The sequence below is a fragment of the Brachionichthys hirsutus genome, chromosome 14, assembly GCF_040956055.1.
Source record: "Brachionichthys hirsutus isolate HB-005 chromosome 14, CSIRO-AGI_Bhir_v1, whole genome shotgun sequence".
NCBI classification, from domain to species: Eukaryota; Metazoa; Chordata; class Actinopteri; order Lophiiformes; family Brachionichthyidae; genus Brachionichthys; species Brachionichthys hirsutus.
The window spans coordinates 12,326,951-12,344,691 of NC_090910.1; the positions used below are offsets into that span (position 1 = coordinate 12,326,951).

At 54.6% G+C, this 17,741-nt stretch overlaps 2 protein-coding genes across 2 annotated transcripts in view; one reads left to right on the top strand and one right to left on the bottom strand.

The window, feature by feature from the left end:
• Positions 1 to 198: 198 nt before the first annotated feature.
• On the top strand, positions 199 to 4,025 carry ggh (gamma-glutamyl hydrolase (conjugase, folylpolygammaglutamyl hydrolase)). The gene is made up of 10 exons (XM_068748291.1): positions 199 to 241; positions 1,253 to 1,291; positions 1,387 to 1,495; positions 1,580 to 1,630; positions 2,844 to 2,928; positions 2,995 to 3,133; positions 3,257 to 3,363; positions 3,435 to 3,525; positions 3,600 to 3,734; positions 3,838 to 4,025. Exons 1-10 carry the CDS (start codon positions 199 to 201, stop codon positions 3,954 to 3,956), a joined length of 918 nt encoding a protein of 305 aa, XP_068604392.1. The 3' UTR covers positions 3,957 to 4,025.
• Positions 4,026 to 5,088: 1,063 nt separating this feature from the next.
• LOC137904129 (A-type potassium channel modulatory protein DPP6-like) overlaps positions 5,089 to 17,741 on the bottom strand; it is a 39,681-nt gene continuing 27,028 nt past the window's right edge. The window contains exons 5-27 of the mRNA XM_068748292.1: positions 15,925 to 16,019; positions 15,481 to 15,555; positions 13,946 to 13,998; positions 13,467 to 13,548; positions 11,531 to 11,651; positions 9,480 to 9,634; positions 9,302 to 9,399; positions 9,038 to 9,161; positions 8,554 to 8,592; positions 8,336 to 8,443; positions 7,995 to 8,086; positions 7,697 to 7,744; positions 7,498 to 7,616; positions 7,269 to 7,334; positions 7,088 to 7,195; positions 6,872 to 6,941; positions 6,554 to 6,748; positions 6,426 to 6,480; positions 6,245 to 6,344; positions 6,085 to 6,143; positions 5,947 to 6,019; positions 5,774 to 5,847; positions 5,089 to 5,281 (exon numbers count right to left, since the gene is read on the bottom strand). Coding sequence (XP_068604393.1) covers positions 5,132 to 5,281; positions 5,774 to 5,847; positions 5,947 to 6,019; positions 6,085 to 6,143; positions 6,245 to 6,344; positions 6,426 to 6,480; positions 6,554 to 6,748; positions 6,872 to 6,941; positions 7,088 to 7,195; positions 7,269 to 7,334; positions 7,498 to 7,616; positions 7,697 to 7,744; positions 7,995 to 8,086; positions 8,336 to 8,443; positions 8,554 to 8,592; positions 9,038 to 9,161; positions 9,302 to 9,399; positions 9,480 to 9,634; positions 11,531 to 11,651; positions 13,467 to 13,548; positions 13,946 to 13,998; positions 15,481 to 15,555; positions 15,925 to 16,019 — 2,159 coding nt within the window. The 3' untranslated portion in view covers positions 5,089 to 5,131. The remainder of the gene's footprint in view (positions 5,282 to 5,773; positions 5,848 to 5,946; positions 6,020 to 6,084; positions 6,144 to 6,244; positions 6,345 to 6,425; positions 6,481 to 6,553; positions 6,749 to 6,871; positions 6,942 to 7,087; positions 7,196 to 7,268; positions 7,335 to 7,497; positions 7,617 to 7,696; positions 7,745 to 7,994; positions 8,087 to 8,335; positions 8,444 to 8,553; positions 8,593 to 9,037; positions 9,162 to 9,301; positions 9,400 to 9,479; positions 9,635 to 11,530; positions 11,652 to 13,466; positions 13,549 to 13,945; positions 13,999 to 15,480; positions 15,556 to 15,924; positions 16,020 to 17,741) is intronic.

Consider the following 17,741-nt stretch of genomic DNA (forward strand, 5'->3'; position numbering starts at 1 on the left):
CGGCTGGCTCCTCAGAACTCGTTCCGGACCGAGTCCACCTCCGTTTCTCCTGCCCGGTTCCGAGTAATTACAGACGTCCTTTCTTTGAAGACTCAGATTTGTGCTGTGGGTCGACCGTGTCGGGGATAGCGGTCCATTATTAGTTAGAAGGTCCCGTTGGAGCTCCGGCTGGCGGCGGCGGCCTGCCAGTGACGGACGATGCCCAAACCCACCTGCGCGCGAGGATTTCAGCGACACAAAGGTAAAAGAACTGATGGAATATTACTCTAAATATTGCTTCTGTGTTTCCTACTCAAACCCAAAGGGACAGCTCGACCTGAGGTGAACTCAGACGTGTCTCCTGTTTGCTCGTTTGTCTTTTTGTCCACCAACCACCTCTTTTGTGAAAAGACAAAAGAAAGTGTTGATCGGGAAGCTTTGGGACGCCGAGGCTGTCAGCGTTCTCTCTCTCTCTTCTGACCTCCTTTCATGCAAAGTTAAAAACCTGTTGCAAAAATCAATATTTGAACTAATTGAGCTGAAGCTTGAACGACTTGTTAAGCGTTGTTTAATCTACAAGCAGGCCCGGCAGACCTTCCTGCTGTCTCTTGCTATCTCATAATTATGAGATACTTAGTCATGATTATGAGAGCAAAGTCATAATTATGAGATTAAAGTCATAATTATGAGCTACTGAGTCATAATTATGAGATACGATGTCATAATTGAGATACTAAGTCAAAATTATGAGAGCAAAGTCATAATTATGAGCTACTAAGTCATAATTATGAGTTATTAAGTTATAATTATGAGATACTAAGTCATAATTATGAGATACTAAGTCATAATTATGAGATACTAAGTCATAATTATGAGCTACTAAGTCATAATTATGAGAGCAAAGTCATAATTATGAGCTACTAAGTCATAATTATGAGATACTAATCCATAATTATGAGCTACTAAGTCATAATTATGAGAGCAAAGTCATGATTATGAGATACTAAGTCATGATTATGAGATACTAAGTCATAATTATGAGGTTTGTTTTGTTTTTTGCATGTGGCGGAAACGGGCTTCCACACTTTCCCTTCTTTGTTTTTAACTGGGACAAGCGGTCACGTGCTTTTATTCTGACAGGAGCCCCCCCGGAAGTGCAGTAGCTTCCGGCGTCAGGTCGGAACTATGGCGAGGCGGAAACATTTAAAGACCCAAAAAGTCTCTTTCTTACCGTTTTGCTTTCTCTTCATGCTCCTCCCGCTTTGTTCTTCAGCCACCGGCACCGACTGCTCGACCGACAGGCCCGTTATCGGTGAGCCCCCTTTGTTACTGAACGTTAAATTAAGCTAGCTCGCATGCTAACGTTTCAGCGGTCGCCGGGGCAACCGGGTTTTCCTTTGTAACAAGGTGTTCTGGCTCAAGATGTTCGTTCGCCGCAGCCGAACCGAACCGAGTACATCGCCGCGTCCTACGTGAAGTTCCTGGAGGCGGCCGGGGCACGTGTCGCCCCCATCCGGTGAGTCACCTGTCTCACCTGTCTCACCTGGGCATTGTAGTTCCAGCCTCATGTCGGTGTTTGACCCCGAGCTTGGCTGCGCAGGGTCAACCAGAGGCCGGAGGACTACAAGAAGCTCTTCAGCAGCATTAACGGGTAACGATTTTAACGTTTCCTCACGTGATTCTCCAAGATCAAACGGTTTCGCGTCTTTGGTTTTTCAAAATAAAACACGTTGTTTCCGTAAAGTACCGTAATTCTCGGTGTACAAGCCGCTACTTTTTTCCAATATTTTGAACCTTGCGGTTTATGCAACGACGCGGCAAATTTACGTATATTTTCCCACTTTCTTTACGAGCCGTGTTTCGTTAAAGACTATTTATTTTCGTTACAAAATTAACGCCCGCCCGCCCGGAGGGAAAGCCCCGCTTGCGCGTAGCTGGGGAGATCTGCGAGAAGGGCCCGGCGCTCGTCCAGAGTCGCCGCCGCTGGACCGCCGTACCCGGTCCCCGCCGCCTGTCCGCCATCCGCTACGCGGCGTCGGACGCGCCGCGTAGCGGGGAAGGAACCCACCCCCTCGACCTCCCGGGCGTCCCCACCCCTGCCGCACCACGCTCGCGCGGACGGACGCCGGCGAAGGCGCCGCACCGCGCTCGCGCGGACGGAGGATGAGGGGCACGGGGGCAAGGGGACGGGGAAACCCCGCCAGGCGGGCGCGCGCGCCGCGCAGCCTCCGACGGGCGGAGAGGGGAGGGCGACGGGGCGACTGCTCCCCCAGCCGCGGCTCGAGCCCAGCCCCGCTTCGCACCCCAGCCCGACCGACCCAGCCCTTAGAGCCAATCCTTATCCCGAAGTTACGGATCTGATTTGCCGACTTCCCTTATTCTAACATGCCAGAGGCTGTTCACCTTGGAGACCTGCTGCGGATATCGTTACGAGCCGTGTTCCGTTAAATATCATTTGTCTCAATGCACTTGCGGCTTACGAATATGTGCGGCTTATTTTAGTACAAAATATATATTTTTTTTAATTCAGTGGGTGCGGCTTTTTCACAGGTGCGCATAATAGTTCAGCAATTACGGTAGAAATTAACGCGAACGGACGAGCCCAAACGTGACGTCATTAAAGCCCCTCTCTTAACAGATGTGTGCTTTTTGTAAGTGTTTATTTTCCATCTTCCAATAAAAGTCGGCATAATATTATAATTAATATTCATGAGCATCCAGGCCACTAAAAAAAATACCAAACGTTTTGGTATAAACTGAGAAGCTAAGTTAATGATTGATAAAGTAATAAAAGTTTGACTGGTTTGATTTATTTTGGCGGTTTCCACCGATGCGTCCTGACTTCCTGTTCTGCCCGTAAACAGGATCCTCTTCCCGGGGGGCTCGGCTAACCTCACCTCATCCGGATACGCAGCGGCCGCTAAGATCTTCTACGATCTGGCCGTCGAGGTAAAAACGGGCGCGGCCTCCGAGCTCGCCGTGCCGATGCGGGGTTAACTTCCTGTCCCGTTTCAGGCGGCCGACGGCGGCGACTACTTCCCCGTGTGGGGCACCTGCCTCGGGTTCCAGATGCTGACCCTCCTGACGAGCGGGAAACGACTTCTGTCGCCGACCGACACGGCCGCCGTCTCGCTGCCGCTGGACTTCACTGATGGTGTGGCTCCGCCTTAAACGAGGACGGGTGTTGGCTCCGCCCCCTTTGGGCAGCGCGTCTCGTGATGGTCGCGGGTTCCGTGCCCTGTTTCTGATGGTCGTGGGTTCTGTTCCCCGTTTCCAGCGGCCAATCACAGCCGCCTGTTCCGAGGCTTCCCGGCCGATCTCATGGGCGACCTGGCCGGCGAGCCGCTGACGGAGAACTCCCACCAGTGGAGCGTGACGGTGTCGGTACGTCCTTCAGTGCGCCCGTCCTTCATGCCCCGCCCCTTTGCGGCGCTAACGCCCACCCTCCGTTTCAGACTCACGAGGCAGACGAGGCGCTCAGCAAGTTCTACAGAGTTCTCTCCACGAACACGGTTCAGGGCGTCGAGTTCGTGTCCACGATGGAAGGTAGGCATCATTAATCACCGGCGAGCCGGGCCGATCGGTTCTAAGGAGAACCTCGGGTCCCGCCCCCCCTGCAGCGTTTCACTACCCCATCTACGCGTCGATCTGGCACCCGGAGAAAAACGCCTTCGAGTGGAACCGGCCTCACGTCGCTCACTCGCCGGCGGCCGTGAGGACCACCTTCTACACGGCCCAGTTCTTCGTCGGTGAAGGTACCAGCAGAACTCTGTTCCCCTCCTTCGTGGAATCCCCTCCTTCGTGGAACCCCCCCCCCCCCGTCGGGGCTGTGACCTTTGCACTTCTGACTTCTTGCAGCGAGGAAGAGCGGTCACAGATTTGAGTCTGAGGAAGAGGAGCGCAAAGCGCTGATCTACAACTACGAGGCGTCCGCCGACGGGCCCAAGGGCGTGCTCGTGCAGAGATACTACTTCTGATCGGTCCGATCGGCGTTCTGGGACCTTTGGCCCCGCCCCTGAGTCTCTCAATAAATCGTTTCTGTTTGATTCCTGGTTTGGCGTCGCTTCTTCTCATTCCTCCGGCCCAAAACGTAACGACCGATTTGTTTTAAAGTCGGTTCCGTGTTCAACCGACCAAAGAAACGGACGCAGATCAAAGCCTGGAGGCTGATAAAATATGTCTTTATTCCGTCGTCTGTCCTCACGTAGCTGAAGTTGAGCGTCTCAAAAAAGTCCTCGACCTCTGGTGAGAGTTTGACCTTTCCTTGTAAAGTTCGCTTTGGACTCCGTCGGGACAGAAATAGTCAAAATGCTTTTACGCACAAACACTCGGGGAGTAGCGTTCGTTCGTTTGTTCTTTTCTAGAATAAAACAATGTCTGAACAACATTTAAACATCAAGGCGACCCAGGAAGGAACATTCAGGATGGATGAATTCATGACTTGTAGATAATTTCAATCCTTTTAAAAATAGTCTCAGTTTGAGAAATTGTCAGAAATTTTAGGTTTCAGGAATTAAATAAATGTTGAGTCTACACGCCGGTGGAAATGGGTTCGGTTCAGATTTAAACTACGAGTCGGTCTTACCTTTAGTCGAAGGTAAATCTGATCCCGTCCCACGGCGGGGCGTTTGTTCTCGGTAAAGCTGCTGCTGATCCAGATCATCGTTCCAGAACCGGGACGTTCACGATCGAATAAATAAACGGGAGCTACGAGACGACGGGGAAAGCCGAGGGAACGTTCGTGTGCTACGTTACGGACCGCAGGAACAACAGACACGACCACAGACCAACAAAAAGTTCTACACAACTTTAAAAACAGAACCTGGTTCTGGACCGCCGGGGTCCGGTCCTCCTCGCGGTTTATGTGCTTCCTGCTCACAGCGCGAACGTCTGTGTGAGAGCCGAGGCGTCCGAGGAGCTGGTCCGGCAGCCTTTGTCGGCTCCCTGGGGGGGCCTGTTGGGGGGGGGGGGGGCGTGGCTCGTCTGTCTTGGGTTCAGCATGCGGACACGGGGAGTCCGGCGGAGCAGCGACACGTGAGCGTTGCGTTTTGTGGACGATGCCGGCGTTGTGCTTGGGAAAGGATGGCGGGAACATGAATGGCTGGTGGGCGGGGCCTGGGGGGGAGGGGCGTACGGGCCTCGGGCAGCCGGGCTAGCCCTCGTCTTCGCCTTCCTCCTCCACGAACTCCTCAAACGCCATTTCCGGTAGCCTGAAGCATTCCTCGAAGAAGTTGACGAGGGCCTGGCTGAGGTGCTGCCGCGTCGCCTCGGCGTGGAGGAAGTGGCCCTCGTCCGGGTAGATCTGGGACACCAGGGGGCGCCAAGATGAAAGAAAAGACTCGCATTTAGAAAGGACCGGGACTCGAGACGGTCCGAGACAAACCGACGGCGCCGCAGCAGAACTCAATCGCCTTCGGACTCCACCGAGTTCCAGACGGATAAATAGAAACAGATTCATCCCTTCTTCCTTTTAATTGGGATTAAACGAGACAAAATGTTCTGGGTTTTAATGCCACAAAGATATTCTCACTGAATTCTGAGGCTTCCGCGGCCCGACCCGGCGGCTAACGGCGGCTAACGGAGGCTAACGGAGGCTAACGGAGGCCCCGACGGACAATGGGCTGCTGGACATCGTCTCTTAACTGGATTAAAGTCCCGTAAATCTCATTCTGCGGGACGAAGGCTTTGTGAGCTCTAATCTCAGCCGGCTGTCGGATCAGGACGCTCCGGGCGGCGCCGAGCCGAACCGGGCCGAGGACGGTGGGATCGTGTAATTAGGAGAGTGGAGCCCGACCTGCAGCGTGTAGTTGGCCTTTTCACTGATGAGCTGGGAGATGAATTTCGCCGTGTGCTGGAAATGGACCTTTTCTGTGGGGGGGTCGGGGTCGGGGTCGGGGAGGGGGGGGCAGAATGTCAACTGCTTTGCAGGACTGTATCAAAATGGGCCGCGTGTAAACGTCGTCCTACCGTCGGCCGTCGGATGGATGATGAGGAACTTCCTGTCCGTGAACTGAGACGCTCTGTGCGCTAAATTCGCCATCTGAGGAGAGACGAGAGGAGACATGAGAGACGGCGGCGCCTGACCCGGCGGCCATCGCTTCTTACCGAGTACGCTCTCGGGTCCGGTTTAGGCAGTCCGAGGTACCGCTCCGAAAACGCCGACGCTGCAAAGCAACAAAGCCCAAACGAAAACGTCTCGTTACTCCGACCGGGCGTGGGCGGGGCCGGTACCGGTGATCGGGGACCGCCGGCCGAGACGTCTTACCGTAGAGCTCAAAGTCCGTGACGGGCGAGAGGACGGCGCCGCACTTGACGGGAGAGTCCTCGCCGCTGACCAGCAGGCTGGTCACGTAGCCGCCGTACTCCTGAGGTGGGACGGAGACGTTCTGAGGAACGGTCCGATCTACAGCCGGCCTCAAAGTCCCGGCACCAGAACCCGATCTTACCTTTCCAAACGCTCCGACTCTGGTTCTGTCGACGTACGGCGCTTTCAGAATTAAACTGCAAGAAAGGAAGAACCAAGTCGGGTTGAACGTTCGGACCCAGCGGCGTCCGGCCGGGCGCCGGGACGTACTTGAGCCCGTCGGTCTGGTCCTGTTCCTCGAGGACCCCCAGCTTCTTCTGGATCCGGTGCAGCAGGTTGGTCCCCCGGAAGCCGCTGCCCCGCCCGTCGCAGCGCGCCACGATGGCGCCGAAGCTGCTCGCCAGCGCCGTGGCCCAGTCCATGTGGAACCGCTCCGCCACCGTCTGGCCACCGGGCGTCCCGTCGCTGCAAAGACAGACACAGAACCACACAGAACCGGGTCAGCGGGGGGGGACACGTTTCATGTGTGTGTGTGTGCGCGCCACGTGCACTGCACACGAGTGTGTGAGAACATGCGCTCATACGTACACAAGCAGGAGGAGAGGATAGAGCGCCGCGTCGGCGAAGCCGGCAGGTTTGAGGATCTGCATCGACAAAGCTGCAACGCAGACACAGGAAGTTAGCGTGGCGTCGACGGCAGGGCCACGCCCCCCTCGCCGCCGCCGCCGGGAGGCGTGAAGCCGTCCGGTACGAACGTAGGGCGGGGCCTCAGAGAGTAAAGCTAACAACGCTAACGCCACCCACCGTAGTCGTCCACGGCGACCTCCCGGTACTCCACCGTGGGCGTCTGCCGGGACGCCAGCGCCAGACGCAGCTCCTCGTTGCTCTCCAGCTTGTGGACTTCAGCGATGCCTGCAGGCGTCACATGACCAGCGTTACACAAACAGGTCGTTTGTTCACGTCACTGAGCTGCTGAGGCGCTCACTCTGTCCGTCCGGCGCGGCGCCGTCCCTCTGGGTCCGGTAGACGGAGACAAACGGGACGTCCGGGCCTGGGGGGGGGGGCGCCGCGTTAAAGATCCAACAATAAACTCCTCCCTCCGGTCAAAATGTGGGTGTGGTTAAGCCACTTTGCCTTTGTTCCAGCGTGAGCAGTCTGTGCTAATGCTAATGCTAATGCTGCTTTACCCCCAAGCCCCTCCCCATCGCTCCCACCTTGGCATTGGAGCAGGAAGTAGCTCATGTTGCGGCTGAGGGCGCCGCCGACGTAGCCGCAGCTATCGGGCAGCGAGCAGGACAGGCAGCGGCGGTTGAACGACCCGAACGTGTCGGCGCTGCGGAAACAAGGACCGGATTTTAGCTCCCATCTGAAACGAGGGGAACGCTCCCGGCGCAGGTAAAACGGGGGGGTCACCTGTAAAGGTGTCTCCGCGTGGGGCCGTCCTCTGTGCTCAGGAAGTATCTGCGTCAACAGGAAGCAGGAAGCAGGAAGTGAGATCCCTCCAGCAGAGTTTTGAAATAAACCAACCTCGTCTCAGGAAGCCCATTTATGGGCGTTTTGTTCAGCTCTAAACCGGATCAAATAGTCTGATCTAATAACGAGACGATCTCCCGCCGTTTCTCGTCGCAGGTTCGTTATCGACGCCGCCGTGAATATCTAATGAAGCGGCGCCGGATGTTCGACGGGTTCGCTGCTCGGCGCCGGCGCTCACATCAGCTGGCCGTCCTCGTCGTAGGCCAGAACCCGGGTCACGTCCCAGTCCCCGGACGTGATGGACTGCAGCGTGTCGGCGCTGGTGTTGGGCTGGGGGGGAGGAGAACACCACAACTATAAAATCAATCAATCCGGCACATTAATATTAACGTCAGGAAAGAGATCAATTTATCGCACAATTAAATTACAATATTAATCGTTTAAAGATCGATACAAATTAAAAGAAGCAGGTTAAACAAACAAACAGGTAAACAGATGAACTTCAAAGCTAAAGCTAACAATCCTCCAAAGTAAAAGCACAGAATAAAAAGGTTTGGAACGCTAACGCTAACGTCCCACCTGCGAGACGGACATGGAGACGTGGAAGAACTTCCCTCTTCCTCCTTGGGGAATGGCCCGAGTGAAGAAGAGCTTCAGTCCATCCTTGGAGAACAGAGGCTTCTCGTTCTGGAGAACGTCCAACAGGAAAACCGCTGAACGTCGGGAACGCCAGGAAAAGATTCCCTGCTTTTATAGAGGCGTGTCGCGCGACCTTTGAACCTTCGAGGTCTCCTCACCTGTCTGTGCAGCCAGCCTTCGCTTTCATCCTCGTGTTTCTGCAGACGGCAGTCAGAACGCAGACAGGAAGTTACTAGTTACTTTAGTTACTGGGCGTATAGTTGCTAGTTACTTTTGCAACTAGTTACTTTTGTAACTAGTTACTTTTGTAACTAGTTACTTTTGTAACTCGTTACTTTAGTAACTCGTTACTTTAGTAACTCGTTACTTTTGTAACTCGTTATTTTAGCAACTCGTTACTTTAGTAACTCGTTACTCTCGTTACTAGTTACTTTAGTTACTAGTTACTAGTATTATCGTTAGTAGTCACTTTCGTTACTGGGCGTACCTTACTTATAGTTACTAGTTACTGGGTGTATAGTTACCAGTTACTTTCGTTACTGGGCGTACCTTACTTATAGTTACTAGTTACTGGGTGTATAGTTACTAGTTACTTTAGTTACTGGGCGTATAGTTACTAGTTACTTTAGTTACTGGCCGTACCTTCGTGCAGACGCCCGTCGTCGCCTCGCACAGCGTGAGGATGGAGATGTTCTGGGCTCGGTTCAGCCAGTTGATGGCCAGTTTGGTGCTGGTGGCCCATTTCACCATGGTAACGTAGAACTCGCTGAGCAGACACACAGGAAGCGTTTAGGTGCGCTGTCCCTTTAAGTTACACGTCAGAACCACAGAAGAAGAAAGGAGCGAGTCCCAGCAGGAGGTGAATCTGAATATTAATGAGGGCGTGAACCCCGGCGGGCGCCGCACCCGATCCTGGGGTCGTCGGGCCTCCTCATCTCGATGGTGTGAAGCGGACCGTTGAGGTTCACGACGTGCAGCGTGATCACCGGGTTCTCCTCGCCGGCCTGGCAGGAAACGGGGAGACAGTTAGGCCACACTCCCGGGAAACCCGGGGAAGGATCCGGGATCCGGGACGGAGCCGGACCTTGGGGTAGTGGTACTCCTTCCCCATCGGGTAAAGAGTCCCGGTGAACATGGGCAGCTCCATCCGGGGCACCAGGGTGTCGTTGATGGTGGCGTACGCCAACCTGGCGCCGTCCGGAGACCACCAGTGGGCGATGTGGGACTGAAAAATCTCCTCTGGAAGAGAGAAGGAGAACAGATTCCCGTTAACGGCGAGCCGCCGGCTGCAGGCCTGGGTGCTAGCGCTGGGGAATTAGCAACCGCCAGTTAGCATCTTCATTAGCCCCCCCAGCGCCTGTCCTGGTGACCTCAGGTCTCCACGCGTGTCATCAGCGGGAGGAGCTTAAGTGAAGCTTCCAGCCGTCAGAGATGATTTCTGGGTTCTGATCCGATGGAGCATGACTCAGCAGTTAACCGGAGAGTCAGGGACATTCAGAAGTCCCATCTGTGACCTGCAGAGGGCAGCAGCGTCACATGATCCAAACGGGAGCGTTTCATTGGTTGTCAACCGCCGTTTTCATTCACGTGGCGTGTGCGTTCGGCGCCGCCCTGCAGGCAGCAAACGCAGCGACAAACAGACGCAGTCGTGCGATCGAGCCTTTCGACGGCGACGGGCCAAACGTCTACGGGCAAACACGCCCGGGATGGCGGCGGCGGCGGAGGCGGAGGCTTTTATCTCGCCGCACCAGAGCCTGCTAAACAGCCGCTTCCTTGGGCGGCGACTCATGCAGGATGTGTCGGTATCACAACAGCCCCCCCCGGAGGCGCTTTGGACGCCGATCCACCGCCGCCGGGGTTCTGGCTGCGCCGCTTTAATTGTTTTTCCCGTTCCTGTTTGTCCTGGTGCACAAAACAAACGCACCCGCCCAGATTTAAAGCAGCAAATTAGCACCGGAGGACGTCCCAGCCTGCTGGTTTACTCCGCGACCTTTAACCCCCCCGGCATCAAGCCCGCCGCCCGGCGACAAGCAGAGCTTAAGACTGCATTTCTCGCCGGTGAGCCTCGGCTTGACCTTGGCGTGACCTTTGCGGGAATCATTAGCATGGAAAACCATCTGCCTGGCAGCGGCGGCCATGAATGAAACAACCTGGCGCCCCCCCCCCCCCCCCCCGCGGACCACACCCATAGCGGCAGACAAATTCATTAGCTGAACGCTAGCTCGGCGGCGGCGTTTTCGCCGCGAGGCGCGCAGGTGATTCTTTGTTCGGCGGCGCACCGTGACATCTGCAAATCAACCGATGCAGAACATTTGGGGGGGGGGGGCAGGGGGGCGTGGATTAACGCAAAGTGACAGACTTTCCAGTTTTAATTTACCTGCAGGAATTCAAGCGCGGCTCGCCAGGAACATTAATGCGGCTGCAGACGGGGGGGGGGGGGGGTGTCTTATTGTCTCAAGTCATTACTGGTTAATGCAAATGTAACTGTGGAGTCATGGGAGAGGAGGAGGAGGAGGAGGAGGAGGAAGGAGGCTCGTTTGACCTTTTATTTAATAAGGATGTGCAGGAGAAAGTAAGCCTCGCTAATCCTGCCGCTAACGTTAGCCAGCGCGCTAGCTCAGACGGGCTGCAGGAAGCGGGCCGATCAGAGCGGAATAAAAGTTCATGATTTAATCTGGTTGAATATTTATGCAGCGACAGGAAGAACAATAAAACGCTTTACGTTTCACTCCAGTCCGGAAGGAGGAGGAACCTGCTGCCGCTCCGCCGGCTCTCGCCTCCTCAACGTTCTTGTTTTCCATGTTGTTCGTTGTGACGAGTTTATTTTATGCAAATGAGCGCATGCAGCAACAAAAAACTAAAACCCAACAGATTCCTGCAGGCTGGCGAGGAGCAGCGAAGCATCAAATACGTGGAAATACGTGGAGGGAGTATTTATATCAACCATTTTACACGACAACTGGGACCAATAAAGCGGAAGAAGAAACGGCAAACGGAACTTCAGCGACACGGAGGCGACCGCGTCCGCGCTAGCTAGCTTGCTGGGTAATAGCGTCTGAATCCACACGCAGGTAGATTCCGTGAAAACCACTTTAGCTGTTGTTGTTTCTAAAATCGCAACACGACACAGCGTACCTTCGTACAGCCAATCGCTGAGCCCGTTGAAGACGACGCCCTCCTTGCCGGTGGACACCAGGCGAATGGACCGGCTCTCCACCGTCGAGCGATAGTAGATGTTGTTCTCGAAAATGAAGATCTGCAGAGAGAGAAACGTATTCAAGACTCGGGATCGGAGCTGCTGCTTCTTCTTCTTCTTCTTCTTCTTCTTCTTCTGAAGCCCGCCCCGCCGTCCTCCCAGACGCTGAACCCCTTCAATCTTTAGCTGACCCTTTTTCCAACCGGGGATTTCCGTACGATGAATGAGCAGTTACATCATTCGCCGGCAACAAAGAGGTGAGGTGGGGGGGGGGGGTGTGTCTTTCAAATGCCGATAAGACGGAACACCTTGGGACCAAATCTTGACTTTGAGGCTCACGCCCGCCGGCCTGCAGGGCGTTGAAGATAACTGAAGGTCAGCTCTTTCATTACGGGAAATAATGGATCCGGACGGCGCCCGGGGCTGGAATCTTAAGAAGTTACAGCCTTAATGCCGCTGAGATCAATCACAGGATCATGAAGTCTAAACCTGGCGTCTGCCAGCGATGGCCGGCTTCCACGTTTGGATTATCCAAGTCACCGCGAGGGCAGCAGCATGCTAAAGTTACCAGCTAGCTTCAATTACAACCTCCCACCACTAGCACGGCCGAGCCAGCGTCTCTCCACGCTTTGTGGACGCGTTCCTGAAATATTCCTGACGTAGTTTGATAGCTGAAGGCTAAACGGATGCTAGCGCAGACTTCGAAGGTGTGGCATCCCCATGCTGAAGGGACTATGGGATTTATTCCAGCACAAAACCAAACCGATGAGACCCCGTGCATCCAGTCGAGTTGACTTTTTAGCCTAACAAATGCTAACATGTGGCCCGACAGCTGCGTTTGCGTGCTCGTCCTCTACGGGGAAGTAAAGCGGATTTAATTAAGTGTATAAACAGGCGGGCTAATTTATGTACACAAGACGTCTGGATGTACCCCGGTTCAACCTCCGCCCCTCCGACAGAGGACACCTGAACCTCCAGGGGCAGCAGCAGCTGCTTAGCTTCGCGCTAGCGTAGCACAACCAACTCGTGACTAATGGTGGGAAACTTGAGGCTCCATCAATCGAGGGGCTGCGTTAATTAATCCACTGATGAGATATCTGGTAATTAATAGCGTTGTGCTGCAGGTTGTTATCGGTTACAGTCCGCCCTGAGAACCGACGCACCGAAGCTCATTAGCGCTCCGACAAGTTCCTCTGTGCGACGTCGGAGGCGGGAAACGACTCATCTTGGGAGGACCGTCGCTCCTCGCCTTCGGGAGGAGAGTTTCTAATTTGAAATGTGTTTACTGGAGAATCTCGGCGAATCATTGCGCCCCGAGGGACAAAACTGTTCTCAAGAAGTCAAAGTTGGGCGGCGCAGGCGAGGCCTGATCGGAGGAGGCGGGCGTTTAACGTCCTGGAGCGCCGGCAGCCTTCGTTATCCAATCGCCTGCCGGTCAGCTGGTCACGCCGGCTGAACACGCCGTCCGTCACATGATGAAAACGCCGCCGGAGGGTCGTGGACGTCAGTGAAATGTCACAGCGGCCTCGCGCTCAGCCGCTGCGGGTTAAATTCCCACGTCTGACGCCGTCTGTGTACTTAAACGCATCGTTAGTTTTGTTTGTTTGACCCGCCTTCATGAGCTGCGACCTTCACAGGATTCGACATCAGAGGTAATGAATATTCATGAGTGATTACTGAAGCCCGTCGCTCACGGAGATCCGGCGAGACGCGACTCCGTGGCTCGTCCAGACCAAGCTATACCGTTTGAGTTAGCTTAGCGTTAGCTTAGCACAAGATTCAACTTTCAGATTTTTTTTTTCATCTCGTCAGGACCGTGATTTTAAGCAGGCACATTTGAGGACCCCTTTGTGTGACATCACGTCTCCGTCTTACCAGCTGCTGGCCCCGGGGCCCCCATCCTGCGTACTGCAGCTGAGCATTTCGCACCTCTGGGGGGTTTAAGTTCCACGTCTCCCTGCGAAGACAAGAAAGCCGCCCATCAAGGAGGTGCAGCGACGCGGGCGCAGCGATTGTTTCCCACGCCGCCGCAGCGACGCGGGCGCAGCGATCGCTGCAGAATTAGAGGCGCTGCTGTACAACCGACTTTGCCTCCAGCTCAGGATGAATGAGGTCATGGAGCGCCTCCACTAGGGGGCAGTGCAAATACATCAGCGAGCGACGCGCAAATCCCAAATGGTTCCCGATGGTTCCGCGTCACGTGGAAATTAAGCGATCTTTTCTTCAAGGCTGGAGTCGGTCGGCGAAACTAGATTTCGGAGCTTCGGAAGAGAAAGAGGCGCCGATGTCGAGGGCGACGGGTTTCGGGAACAGGCGGGGATGAGCTCCCCCAGGATGCAGGTCGCGTGACTTACGGCGTCTCCAGGCTGCAGATGATGAAGAACGCCGTGTAGGAGTGCTGGTACACCTGGAGGACGGAGGAAGGACGACGTCACAAGAAGTAGGCGACGGAAGACGAACGACAACCGAGGTGAGAACAGGAAACACTGACCGAAATGCAAATGGTCAGAAGAAGAGACAAAACAGTTCCTGGATCCGCCCCTTTCCCCCCCCCATTATCCCCGCCCTCTTTCAGCGAGCCGTTCTTATGCGATTCTGACCCCATCAATGCATCCCGTGCACTGAGCAGCAGCTACGGATCCGATTGGCCGCCGTAAAAAAATCGGGAGCCAACTTCCCAGCGCTCGCATTTCATCTCTGAGATGTGAAGAGAAGACTCCTCCGACGGGCGACGCCTCCGCTTCCTGTCCGCCATAAATAAAGTGTTTATGAACGGAGCAGGCACGGATGGAAGTCGCCTCCCACCGGAGACGCATTTGGTATGCAAACGTTGCGTTTGTGAGCGCCGCGGCGAGCCACGCAACATGCTAACGCAGATGAGGCGTGGCGGGGCGCTGCTAGCGTGTAGCAGGAACCGCCATCTATCAAGGTGATGCAGCCTGGGACGGAATACCAACGGCGAGCTCACGCAACGCCGTTGACATCTCGAGTGCGGTAATATATTCTATTCATATCAGGCGGGTTTTTATCTCCGCCGGCGGCGCGAACGCCGCAGAGACGCGGCGGCGCGGCAGAATTAAGCAAAAACATCAGCTTAGAAAACGACCGTGTGTTTGATCTACCTGTTAGAGGCAGCGAGTGAAACGAAGCCCCACCCCCGCCGCGCAGGAGCCAACGTTTCATGTCTGTCTGCTAGCAAACACGTCCAAAAGCTGCCGTGTGATTGGACGCGCTAATCTCAGAACAACAGCCGCGCCGTTAGCCCGGCCTCCCGCAGGCGACGCGTTTACCGCTTCACCTGTGCCTCATCTAATTCTATATTTTATGGTGAATTAAGGAGGATTAAAGTATTTATTTAGTTCAAGAACCTCCAGTAAGCAATAACACAACATCTGATGGCGTCGTTGTGATGTCACAGCGGGTTTAAGGCGTGCAGCGTTAGCTTGTACGAGCTAGTTCTGAACAAAGCGGCTATGTTAGCGTCTCATTCATGGCGTGAACCTTCTAGGCCACCGTACTCTGTGCTCACGCTTCCTTTAATATTGTATAAATACATTTATTGATCTGCAGACAGATGGCTTTAGTGATCCTGAGATCGAGGGATTGGCGGCGGCGATGCCATCGTGGGACATTTTATTGAGAATTACCCAGAAATGATTTGTTCCCAGCCAGCTCCCCCTGCGCCACCGTGGGGGGGGGCGTTCGTGTTCCTGCCTCCCGGTACCATTCCACTCGGCTGTCCCGCCTCCCGGACGCCGTGGCTGACAGGCAGCGGCGTGCGACAGGCCTTCTGATTGCCTCCTCCTCCCCCCCCCCCCCGTGGAGGCGGCTGACATATTTGGCTGTCAGGTTGCTAATTCAAAAAGCAAGCAAACAGACGGGGACTCACCGGAGCGACGTTGTAGGCCAGCAGCACGTGCCTCGCGTCGGGCGACACCTCGTACTCGCTGGCTTTGTACATTTCCTGGGACGGAGAGACGGATGGAGGCGGGACCATGAGAGACAAAACGATGAGACCTGTAACCATGCGTGCTATTCTTTCATTACACTCGTCCTTAAACGACTGGCTTTGATGGATCGCTCGCCCCCCCGGAGCAAACGGGAGTTGCATTAATCTTTGCAACGGGCCTCTGCGATTTGATGGCGGACATAATGTTGTGTGTCGCCGGCGCCGACGCCACAGCTCCGTTGGAAGCTTTAACTACGCGGCTCACATTTCACGGTAATAATGGATCGTTTGAAAGAAAGAAAAAAGGGCTTTTGTTGCTCTTTGATTTGCTGACGCCGGGAGAAAAGCGATGATTTAATTCTTTCTGAGAAAAGAAAGACTTACAAACTTCTTGTTGTGAACCAAGACGGTGGTTTCATTGTCGTCGGCGTTGAACTTGACCACGTTGCCGCTGCGGTCGCGGTACAGCAGCTCGTTACCTGCAGGAGACACACAAATGTGGACTTTTAAAACACAAAGTTCTGCTCTTGGCTGCGGAACGAAGTCCAAACGCAGCCAAAGGCGCTGGAAGTTCATCCTGCTACAACAGCTGCTGCAAACAAATACTCGTCAATGTTAATGAAGGTATTAGCCGTTTAGCTCATCAGCAACGCGACGGCGCTTCAGAGGATGCTTCAATTTATGATGTTTTTAACACAAAGGCGCATTAAATTAGGCTCGTTTGAGCGTTTTAGCAATCAGCTGCCAAGAAGAGGCGACTTTCGTCAGGCTGCGGCAGAATGATCGACGAGACAAGGGGGGGGAGGGGGGGGGGGGGGCTAACGTGAAAGTGAAGAAGTGACGACCCGATCCAGCCTTTCATGGTCACACAATGCAGAGCCCTAGAGTGTGACGTCTCACCTCAACGCGCTTTAGAGTCTGACCTGTCGACGCCACGGGGAAACCTTCGGAGCGCCCGAATCCAAACGACTCGGCGAGAGGAAACCCTTGAAGGGCGGCTTCATCGGGAAAGGACCGCTTTGATACAGCCGCCGCCCTCTTTTCACCTTCGATGCGTCGCCGTGGCTTTGTCTCGTTGCCGTAGTGAGCAAGCGCACGATGTGGCGAGGTAATTAGAGCCCAGAGATTGCTCTGCAGAGCTCTCTATCTGCTGGCATATCTAATAGCCCATTAGGCGACGGAATTAGCATCACAATGGCTCCAACTCAGAACGCGCTTTGGAGAGCATCGCCAACCGCCCCCTCAGCAGCGTTCTCTCCTTGCTGGAGACCAGCAGCACACCAAGAGGGGCCGTTTCAGTTTGGCGTCCGGATACACGGGCTGCTCATGTGCAGGACATGCTAATCGCAGGACATGCTAATCGCAGGACATGCTAATCACAGGACATGCTAATCGCAGGACATGCTAATCACACGGGGCCCGGACGCATTGAAAGGCCGACGCGACGTCGACTGGACTTCAGGTTGCATCGAGACTTCGTCTTTTTCGACGGCGTCCGTTTCAGACGCCCTTTTCATCTCGAGGCCTCACCGGACCGCCGGTCTCCTCCTCCTCTCGAATCTTTCACACGGCCTCCTGCTGAGCTCATCGCATTGGACTCCTCTCCTGTGCTAGCCTAGGCGCTACGTCCTCCCTTCAGTCCGGTCCCAGCTCTCTGTCCTCGCTTGCTGGCCGTCCGCCCTGGGCAGCCTCTCCTCCTGTGATCCGAACCTTTCCACAGCACTATGTGTTATTAATCCAGCATCCTGCCCCGGGCTCAGTCCTGACCCAGCCTCTCTCCGGGGAAGCGCTAGCCCGAGAACTGAAGAAAGTCCAGCGAGTTCATGTCATGGACGTTCCTTTATAAAAGAATGAAGGCCGTATTTTCACCTTGTGGCTTGTTTGGTGTTTGGGTAGGACATCCCTGATGGTTGGGGGGGCAGTCGTGGCGAGGGTCAATAAAGAGGGGGGGGTTAAGGTTTTTAGGACTTGGTAAAACAGCCAATCACTGCTCAGGGTTAGGCTTATGCCGTGTCTGCAGATTGATCTACTTAATGAGCCTGTAGGACGATGTAATCAATGACGAGAAATACCGACTTCCTTCTGCCAGGCGAGAGTCAGGAATCAAATCCGGGCGTTCTCGTCTATTCGTTAATTACAGCGCGAGCCGTCAGACAATAACGGCGGTAATCAAGCGAAGCGCTCAATTAGTCAGCGAACAC